Source organism: Meles meles, chromosome 20 (assembly GCF_922984935.1).
Source record: "Meles meles chromosome 20, mMelMel3.1 paternal haplotype, whole genome shotgun sequence".
Lineage (NCBI taxonomy): Eukaryota > Metazoa > Chordata > Mammalia > Carnivora > Mustelidae > Meles > Meles meles.
Window position 1 is genome coordinate 26038548 of NC_060085.1, and position 11377 is coordinate 26049924.

Genomic DNA, 11377 nt, shown 5'->3' on the forward strand with positions numbered 1-11377 from the left:
CAGTCGATCGCTGACCAGCAGTTGGGACAGAGAGCTCTCTCTCTCCCTAAATGATTTTTAAAAGCTCTAAAATCTGAGTCACCTCACTTTTCTTCAGTGATAATATGCAAACTCCCTCTCCTCTTTCTCTTACAAACAAGTAAACAAAAATGTGTCTAGTGGGTAGACACTCAATAATTCCACAAGAACCTTTCACGGGGAGAGAAGAGGACAGAGGAGCAGGAAGGATGAAGGGAAGGGAGATTTCAACTCAATGAGCACAGCTGAAATACAGTTTCCAGGAGACCAAGTCAAAGTCGTCAAGCAAACATTTCAAAGAGAACAGCCACTTGGATCTTCCACTAATTAACTAGAAAACAAATACCCAGACATCCAGTAGTAGGATTTCCTTCTTGTGATGCATCTTACCTGTTCCCACCTTTAACAGGCAAGTACAATGGCAAATGCAGGGAAAATACATACTTTTTGTCCCAAACAAGTGCCCTGATTATTTCCAGCAACGACGTCCTAGCACATACAAAGGGCAGTTCAGTTACTTCACCTTCTCTCTCAATGATTTATTGTAATAACTAAATATGCTGTTGAGTGGAAATCACTAAACTAGAAACAGATACAAGCCAGATGATCATTACTACTTTAATGAAAGAAAGTAAAACACAACATTAAATAACTAGGAAAATATTTTAAAATTTTGCATTTATTTCCAGTTAGAATTTTTTACAGTGTATGTATGAATATGACAACTGATACCTTTCTATCTCTACCTCCCCATAATGATTTTGCTTTAAAAAAAAACAACTTGAAACTGGCATGCTAGAAGGATTTGTATTGATAGATGGTAAGAAATTTTTGCTGCTTTATGCCAGAAATCAAGAGAAACTAATAATCCCGTTTCAAAATGCACTTGAAGAAAAGTAATTGAAACAGATCATATCATTGTGCCATTCTTCAGATTATTTTACTTGAATTATTTTGTAAATTGAATCCATCTTGTGGAATCATCTAGTCATGAGTTTGCTGATTTTAGCGAACTAATTTATTAGATTAAATTTGCTTAACATTTATTAGATTAGATTCACTTAAAAAATAGCTGGCTTTTTCTGAAAATTTTATTAAAATATATAGGAAAGGCCTTTATTGTAACTAAAAGTGCCCAAGTATAATAGGTACCATGTTATAACAGTAAATATTTACAATATATTTTAGGGAAAAAATGACAACACTCAGATTAAATGCAGAAAAGAAAACATCACATTTTTAACACTTGATATTTCCATTGATTCTTCATGTTCTGCAATTGTAAGAGAATCTCACATGTTTAGTTTTCTATCTATTCCAGGAGATTCGTGTTGAAATTTTTTTTCGCCATTAGAAACTGTGATTCTCTATGGGACCTTTTTAGCTTTGCACGCCGATTTTGGAACCAGATCTGAAATTAAGGAAAAATACAACAGATCTCAGAAACGTTATTTTATTATTAACATTTTAATCATCACAAGAACAACTAAATTTGAAAATTACCTGGATTCTGTCTTCCTCTAGATTCAATTTTTGAGCTAAGTCTTCTCTGATGTCAATGCCAGGATAGCAGTTAACTCTAAAGACATTTTCCAACACTTCAATCTAAGAATAAGGAATTAGTAATATAAAATGTTGATATTTGGTATGTTTTCATAAAATGGACTTTATATAGCAAAACAACTGCATTTAAATCTTAGGCAATTAATGTGTATCTTTTTAAAAAATGACTATCCAGAAACTGTTTAAGAAAAACAACTCCAGACAGTCATTGTTTCATAACAAGTCTTCCAAACTGAGATCCCAAAGTGATTGGGTTTTTGCTCAATAGGGTGTCAGTTAAAGCCTTTTTATATTATCATTACTAGTTGAAAAAAACTTCCCACCTGGTTTTGAGTAAAAGCAGTTCTGGGTCTCCGGCCTCGATACCAACTCAGCTCTCTTTTCAACGACAGTCTTTCCGAGGCTGAAAAGTAATTTTCGTATTTCAAAAATCTTTCTTCTGGCACTGGGTGATCCACGGTACAAGGGAAGGATATCCCATTGGGAAGACTTGGGATATGCCCACGTAGGTTAACATCTTTCCCTAAAAACAGAAAAATAATTAGAAAACCCCTGCAATGAAGAAATAATTTAGTTCCTGAGACTGTTGAAAAACAACAACAACAACAACAACAACAACAGAAAAATATACTCCATCTTAGATGTTGTATTCCACCAAGTTCTAGAAGAAGTAATATCAGGAACTTGCCTTTAATTTTCCTAGTGGAATTCTGGGTTTTACAAGAGAACCGACTTCCCATCAACCAAAAACTAAAAAACAAACAGAAATAAAGATCCTGCCTTGGTGCTAGAGAACATGTTGGTCTCTGATTTTTTTCAGTGAAAAAAAATTTTTTTTTAAATTTTTCACTGAAAACATAGAATATCTGATGTGTGAAATAAAAGGGACCTTATGAAATAAATGCAGGTTCTTGGCATTTCTTGTGAATGAACTTTACCCACTTGGATCTAAGGCTGATAATTCTTTTTATCTCCTATAGAACTCAGCTGGAGGCATTCAAAGTCCTCATCCTTGAGTTATGTAATTCGATGAAATTGTAGTTTTTCTCCAACTCTGTGTCGTATGGAATAAAGACCAAAATAAACGCTGCAGACGAAAACAACAAAGAATTTTAAAAACCAAGCGGTGGCGTACCTGAGGAGCCGCAGGTGTCGGCCCAGGGCCTGTGGGGTTTCATTGAAGGAACACAGTCTTTCTTCTGGTCCAGTCCTAAAATGCTCTCAATTGAAAAGGAGCAGGGCGAGGGTTTGCTTTCCCCAAGCTGAGCACCTTCGGGAAGACTGGGAGCCATCCTCGAGTGGGTTGCCCGGAACGACAGCTCTGGCCTCTCCCTGCCTCTTGGCTGGCTCTGCCCCATGTGTACAGGGCTGGGATCTTCCTGCAGTTCACCTAATGGCTCCGCAGACAAGGGGGCTGGATTTAGAACGTCACTAATTAAAATCCTGTCTTAGAAAGTTTTAGCATGTCAATGAACACTCTCCCAGCCAGCAGCTTGAGGAGTTAATTGTTTATTTGTTTGCAAGTAATTAGCAACTAATGGCTACACCAGGGGGGCCACCTATAGGGACAAGAAGTGTTATCTCTCCTAAGCAGAACACAGACTTAACTTTCTCGAAAGAAGTGATGCACAAACTAGCACTCCTCTTTTATTTGAAATCATTAATGTATAAAATCATGCCTTTTATTCTGAAGTTTATACTTTCATGGACTCCAGTTACCTAAACATAGGAGAGCAGTCAAGTAATAAATAATCTAATTTAAGTGAATTTTCTTCCAAGGAAATTGGAAAAAATAATAATCTCTTAATGCTATTACGGTAATTCCGATGAAAAATGCCTGTTTTTCATATGCATATGTAATAGTGAATGTTGTCAATGAAAACACAATAGTATTTGGAGTGCAGCATACTGGAAAAGGTTGGCAATGTTATTAACACTGAGTGTAATTGTCTTCCAAGTGCCCAAATTAATTCATAAGGAACAGTTGCACCAAGTATTTTAAATAATTAATGAGCTAATTCCATTCTCTCATCTTTCCTTTTAAAAATGAGAGAGATACAAATATATATGAAGATCAGATGTAACCACCATCAAGCAACTTAAAAACATGACTCTTCAAACTAAAGGGAGGAATTTCTCTTCCTACCACAGTTGTTTCAAAGAAAAGAGCATGATTTACTGTGTTTTCTAAAGAAGAAGTTCCCTCTGTGGATTTTTTAAGGGGCTGGGAAGTTTTCATGAAGACAATAAGAATTGTGAAAAATAACCAAGAACCGAGTATTTTCATTCATCATTTCATTTCATTCATCATCCTAAGAAAATTTGAAAGTAAGAGAGAAAGGTAGCTGCTAATTGGGAAAATTTTGAAGTAGGCACTCCCTCAAAACGTGTGGTACTTTCACTGCTCTTGTACTCTGTTGCCTCCCTTTTTCCAGTACCTTCTTTTTTTTTTTTTTTTAAGATTTATTTTTTTGACAGATAGAGATTACAAGTAGGCAGAGAGGCAGGCAGAGAGAGAGAGAGAGAGAGGAGGAAGCAGGCTCCCAGCCAAGCAGAGAGCCCGATGCGGGGCTCGATCCCAGGACCCTGGGATCATGACCTGAGCCGAATGCAGAGGCTTTAACCCGCTGAGCCACCCAGGCACCCCTTTCCAGTACCTTCTTGATGATAAATTTAAGAGCTCAGCTTCCTCCGGTATTTAAACAACTAACAGATTTTTCTTCAGGAAGAGGAAAAGTAGTCTCCACTTACAGAGAAAAAAGCCTCTACAGAACGGAGCTCAACTTCATCCAATTTTGTCCTATCATGATGTCACAGATATTAATCTAAATTCCTCCTTAAGCAACCTCTAGAATGAACAAAGGATTCACATACAAAACACCAACGGGCACACGGAAGGATGGGTGTGCAAACAGAGGTGTAAAGTCATTCTGAGAATGAACAGACTAGTAAATATTTATGCCCCATGGAGGTTTTGTCTCTAGTGTCTTGGAATGTAGACTGTGCAAAGAGGGGGTGAACTTACCCTGGCAAGACTTGGAGGAAGAGTGAGAATTCGAGACCTTACCAGATTCCTTTCTCTCTTTTGAGACATTCATTCATCCATCCATTCATTCCACTATTGGTTGAGCATCTACTCAGTACCAGAAATAACAGAATAGGATCCTTGCCTTCATGAAATTCAAGTGGTATGGGGTGAGGTGGGGTGGGGACCAAACAATAATTGAGTAATTATAAGTGAGTAAATTATCTCATATGTTAACTCGAGAGAAGAATGGAAAAAAGGAAATAGGTGAGCCAGGTAAGCTGGCTCATCAGTGCCGGAGGTGGAGCTCCTGATATCCTTACCCCCACAGATCAGTGCCCTCAAGGCACAGGTGACAATGATGCCACAGCACAAATCTAGTCCCCAGTTTCTTCTTGATCTCCAAGGACATGGCAATATCTTTACTCTGTCCGAGTTGACTTTATCCGGACTTACACAATACCATTTTATATGTGGATGGTAGATGAAAATAAAACGTAGGAAAGAATTTCCCTAAAAATGCCAGGAAACATTTTCTCATATATTCATTCAACAAAATTTTTTAGAGCACTTAGTATGTGCCACACACCATTCTAGGTGCTAGATCTCAGTAATGAACAAGGTCACTTCAGAGTGATAAACTCACTGAGAGGAATGAACAAAATTTCAACCTCTCCCGTTTCCTGCCTTTTGCCTTTTTACACTATGTATCTGTTTATTATGTTTGTTTTTTATTGTCTGTTTCCAATATCCAGGATTTTGTCTGTTTTGTTCACTCCCTGGCATCCAAAAACAGTGGTTGGCTCATACCGGATGAATATCACTTCTTTTATATTCCTTCAAGTAAAGTTGGGGAATATTTCTTCCCCATGTTTATTGGCCAATATGTGTTCCATCTTTTGTGAGATGATGGTTTATGTCTGTCTTAGTCTGTTCAGGATGCTTTAACAATATACCACAGAGTGAGTGGCTGGTAAACAAAAGAAACATTTCTCACAGTTCTAGAGGCTGGAAGTCTGTCATCAGGGCGCTGGCATGGTTGGGTGAGGGCTCTCTTCCAGGTGGCAGATTTCTCCTTATCTTTGCATGGCAGAAGGAGCTAGGGAACTCCCCAGGATCTCTTATAAGACACTAATCCCATTCATGGGGTCTCCACCCTTATGACCTAATCGCCTCCCAGAGACCTTCACCTCCTAATACCATCACATAGGGTATTAGGAATGCAACATATGAATTTTGGCGGGACACACGCATTCAGACTATAGCATGTCCTTAGCCCATTTTTTTATTAGGGTATTTTGTTGTTCTTGTTTCTTTTTTCACTTTCTTTTTCTTTTTCTTTTTTTTTTTTAAGAAAGAGAAAGTCTGTGCACGCATGTGCAAGTGAAGGGGAGGAGGGGCAGGAGAGGGAGAGAGAAACTTAAGTATGCTCCATGCCCAGTGTGGAGCCAGAGCCCTACCCAGGGCTCGATCTTACAACCCTGAGATCGTGACCTGAGCCAAAATGAAGAATCGCACACTTAACCGACTGAGCCCCTCCGATGCCCCTTATTGTTGTTTCTTTAAGAATAAGAGTTTTTCATATATTGGGTATAGATATTACTTAAGTAAATGCACAAATAAATAAATAAATAAATAAAATGTTGACAATTTTTATAGATGCCCTCTATCAGATTCCTCTATCAGAAGTTTCTTCTATACCTAATTTGCTGATTTTGGGGGGTCATGAATGAGTATTTTTCTGCCTCTATTAGAGTGATCACATGACTTTCTTCTTTTTTTTTTTCCTATTAATGATGAATTACATTGATATTTGAATGTTAAGCAATCCTTTTCTTTCTGAGAAAAGCCTCACTTAGTCATAAGGTATTATCATTTTTGTATGTTTCTATATTCCATGTGCTAGTATCTGAAGGTTTTTTTTTCCCTATCATATCTTCTATTTCTCCAGTAATTTCAATTACACATATGCTAGATTTTTTTAATATTGTCCCACAGGTTACTGAGACTCTGTTAATTTCATTTTTAATGCTTTTTTCCTGTGTGTTCTTCAGCTCAGATAATATTCATTGATATACCCTCAAGTTCACTGACTCTTCTATTATCTCCCACATACTATTAAGCCTAAATATTTCTGATATTTTATTTTTCAGTAATAGAAGTTACATTTGGTTCTCTTTTTAGTTACTGTTTCTCCAATGATGCATATGGTCTGTAACTTCATTATGAGCATATTTTTATTTATGTCCTTAAGTATATTTATACTAACTGCTTTCAAAACTTGTCAGCTAATTCTAATTCTAACATTTGTATCACATTTTCTTGTGAATATGGGACAAGTTTTCCAGGTTCTTCGTATACCTAACAATTTTGGATTATATCCTGGACACTGTAAATGATATCTATTGTTTCTGGGTTATATTTTGTCTGTCTGAAGAATGTTGATTTTTGTTCGTTCATTTGTTTGTTTGTTTTATCAGGCTGTGCTCAAACTGTGTCTAAACTCTGTCTCCTCCGTGGTTGTCATCAGTTGTAATTTTTGTTCAATCATTTTATTAACTGAGATGTTTGGTGTTTTCCAAATGCATGCCAAATTCAGAAGTCAGCTAGAGATTTGGGCAGAATGTATATGTAGCATTTGGGGCCTTTCTCTGTATCTCTTTCCTTCCTAGGATTCTCTGTCACTTCCCAGCTGCTGTGGTTGCCCTGAACTCCCTCCTTTGGTTCCTTAAGCCAAAGAGACTGTGGATCCTCCCACGTGGCATTGACTGATGCCTGCTTTCAGACAAAAGTCATAAAAATGGAAAATTCACCCCGTGCTATTCATCTCTTCTAAATGTCTTCTCTTCCTCAGTTTCTGCCGGTTTGGGGCCACTTTCCAGTACTTTTGGATAGTTGTAAAAAAATATTTTGTAAAAAAAAAAATTTTTTTTTTGTCCAGGGTTAATACATTGTATCTGGGCGGGTAGATACAATAGAAGCTACTTCATTATTACCATAAATGGAGACAGAAATGCCCTTTTTAAAGGTAGAAAAAACCTATTAAGTAAATTAGCAATATTTTATCATATATTTAGCAAAATCATAGAATATAGGTAAATACATAAAAATCAACTTAATTTATATGTTAGCAACAAACAATTAAACATATACCTGTCATGACCCAGCAATTCCATTCTTAGAAAAATGTAAACACATGTCTAGGAAAAGACTTGCATGAGAATATTCACATAATACCCAAAATTGGCAACTAGGTGTCTATCAACAGGGACGTAGATAAACTAACTATGGCATAGTTATACAACTGACTTTAACTCAGCAATATAGAGGTATATAATACCAATATATGTAACAACCTAGATGAATGTAAACACCTTATGCTAAGTCAAAGAAGCCTTATACAAAGGAGTATTTGTAGTATGATTTCATTTATGTGGTATTTAAGAACAGACAAAATTAGTTTGTATTGAAAAAAATCAGAAAGTAGAGGTGGAGGTGGGGAAGCAGAATAAGGAAACTTGGGGGGTTATGGCAATGTTCTAGATCTTGTTAGAGTTTGTAGTACATAGATGTAGGTATCTAATCAATATTCATTGATTGGTACTCTTTAAAAGATTTGTTCCCTTCACTGTATATAAAATTTTATCAATTTTTTTTAAGATTTTATTTATTTATTTGACAGAGATCACAAGTAGGCAGAGAGGCAGGCAGAGACAGAGAGGAGGAAGCAGGCTCCCTGCGGAGCAGAGAGCACGATGCGGGGCTCGATCCCAGGACCCTGAGACCATGACCTGAGCCGAAGGCAGAGGCTTTAACTCACTGAGCCACCCAGACGCCCCTAAAAATTTTATCAATTAAAACATAAATCAGTATTGAACTGTAGTTAATGATATGCATGCTAAAGAATTTAGGAGAGAAATATATATGTCTGCAATTTGCTTTAAAATGCATTTATTTAAAAAAATAGATGGATGGATATGTGACTATTAAAGGTTATATTTGTAAACCAAATAACTCCTAATCCAGTAGAATTTTCTAAGGTGAAGTAATGTTTTATATTTGCATTATTCAATATGATAGCTACTAGACACATATGGCTAATGAAAACTTGAAATGTAACTAGTGCAACTGAGGAAACGAATTTTAAATTTAGTTTTATTGTAAGTTGTTTAAATTTAGATAGCACATGTGGCCAGTGGCTACCATGTTTGACAGTACAGACAAAACATTTCCATCACTGCAGAAAATTCTGTTTACTTCTGGTCTAGAAGTACAGAACAGTGTTGGATAGGCTCCACAGCTCAGTGGTTAGAGCACTGGTCTTACAGAAGTACAGAACAGTGTTGAAAACAGTGATGATGAAAAGAAACCTCCTTGTTTTGTTTCTGACAAGGGAATAGTGTTGACCACTAATATGTCTACTTTTGGTTTCTAATAAATACCATTTATCTCGAGTAATGTCATAGTGAATAGAAACACAAAATATCTACAGTGCTTTATAGCTTCTAAGGCATTTAAAATATTTGTATTTAATCCTTTCACAAATCCTCTACTCTTTTGTGGCTGAGAAAACAGAAACTGAGAGTTCAGTTGTAAACTGCCACCAACTAGCCAGCAGCAGAGACTTGACTCTGATTTTTGGTCTCCAAATTCCTGTCTACTGGTTTTATTGATTAATGGCCACTGTAATAATGTTTATCAATGATCTCATGTTATAAATATCAAAGGATACTGATAAATTAAGGAAAGGGTTGTGAGTGAATATGATATATCCTTAATATTTCTTTTTTTAAATTTTTTATTTAATTAATTAATTTTTTATTTTTTAAAAAGACTTTATTTATTTGTTTGAGAGAGTGCATGAGCAGGGTGAGGGGCAGAGGGAGAAGCAGAATAACCACTGAGCAGGGAGCCCAATGCTGGGCTCAAGCCTGGGACTCCAAGATCGTGACCTGAGCTGAAGGTAGAGGCTTAACTGACTGAGCCACCCAGGTGCCCCTATCTGGTTTTTTGTTTTTTTGAGAGAGAGAGGGAGAAAGGGTGGGGGGAAGGACCGAAGGAGAGGGAGAGAGAGAATCTTAAGCAGGCTCCACGCCCAGCATGGAGCTCGAAGCAGGGCTTGATCTCACAACCCTGAGATCATGACCTGAACCAAAATCAAGAGTGAGACACTTAACTGATTGGGCCACCCAGGTACCCCATCCTCAGTATCTTTTTCATTCATTCATTTATTTATTTACTTATTTATTTTAAAGATTCTATTCATATATTTGACAGACAGAGATCACAAGAAGGCAGAGAGGCAGACTCCCTGCTGAGCAGAGAGTCCAGATGTGGGGCTCGATCCCAGGACCCTGGGATCATGACCTGAGCCGAAGGCAGAGGCTTAAACCCACTGAGCCACCCAGGCGCCCCTCAGTATCTTTTTTTTTTTTTTTTAATATTTTATTTATTTGACAGAGAGAAATCACAACTAGGCAGAGAGGCAGGCAGAGAGAGAGGAGGAAGCAGGCTCCCTGCAGAGCAGAGAACCCGATGCGGGGCTTGGTCCCAGGACCCTGGGATCATGACCTGAGCCGAAGGCAGAGGTTTTAACCCACTGAGCCACCCAGGCGCCCCCCTCAGTATCTTTTAACACTTATTTTGATGTAAGAAATAAAAGCCTGACATACTGACACTGAAAAGAAAATTTTAGGACTCATAAAATTGGACAGTCTACATTTTAAACATCTATATGTACAAGGTGAAATAAAAATCGAGAGGTGTATGTTTTTTTTGTTTTAGTAATTTATAAATCTACCCAGGATTTGCTAACAATTTATTTTCTGTGTATTTCAATTAACTTCCAAATCATTAACATCAGGAAAAATGCTTTAGGTGCTTTAACAGAGTTTTACAGATCAGCCATACAATTATTATGCTCATGTTCTGTGAAATGCAGTAAGCAAAGCTTTAATGACACTTGTCCCTTACTTTTGCACAGGAATTACACTGTTCTATTTGAGACTGCATTTTTTTAAACATTAAAATGTATTTTCTAAAATAAAATAACTTTTTGCTTTCACCTTCAGTATCTCCTAAAACAGTGACAAAGTAGACATTCAATAAAATATTTGTTGAATGAATGAACAAATAGATGGATGGATGGAGAGGTGGGAATAGGGAGTGGGGGCTTGTAAATGGGACAGGCAATGTAAATGCTGTAGGTTTATGATTGTTGTTGTTTAATGTGGTAAGGTATTCCCAATTTCTCATGAACTACTCATGTATCACCCCAGTGTAATCCACAAATCAGAGGATGTTTTGGCATTCCATAACTAAAATGTAATAAGAAGGGAGATGGGGAATTTGTCTTAAAAATCAGAGCTTATATGCGCTGAAACTATTATAACACTGTGTATCAATTCTACTTAAATAAGAAAAATTAAAAATCTGAGTTTAGAATAAAAAACTCCTGAGTCATGTTGAACAAACAGTTCACAGCTGTGACATTTAGTCATTTCTAAGGCCCTCATCTGCCATTTTCATTACTTAAGACACAAAATATCTTTCTCGTTATTCTGAAGAATTGGGAGGGTTTTATACACATTTCTCTCTCTCCTAGCACCCATCACAGTGCCTGTCACAGAGGAGATATTAAATAAAAGTTTATTGATGGGGTGTCTGAGTGGCTCTGTTGTTAAGCATCTGCTTTTGGTTCAGGTCATGATCCCAAGGTCCTGGGATTGAGCCCTGCAACTAGCTCCCTGTTCTACAGGAAGCCTGATTTTC

General features: G+C 37.1%; 1 protein-coding gene across 1 annotated transcript; it reads right to left on the reverse strand.

The window, feature by feature from the left end:
- Nucleotides 1–1330: 1330 nt before the first annotated feature.
- Nucleotides 1331–2873, reverse strand: HESX1 (HESX homeobox 1). The gene is made up of 4 exons (XM_045989797.1): nucleotides 2717–2873; nucleotides 1905–2104; nucleotides 1522–1623; nucleotides 1331–1429 (listed from the first exon to the last, which is right to left on the reverse strand). The coding sequence occupies exons 1-4, from the start codon at nucleotides 2871–2873 to the stop codon at nucleotides 1331–1333; spliced, it is 558 nt and encodes a 185-aa protein (XP_045845753.1).
- Between the last annotated feature and the right edge of the window lie 8504 nt (nucleotides 2874–11377).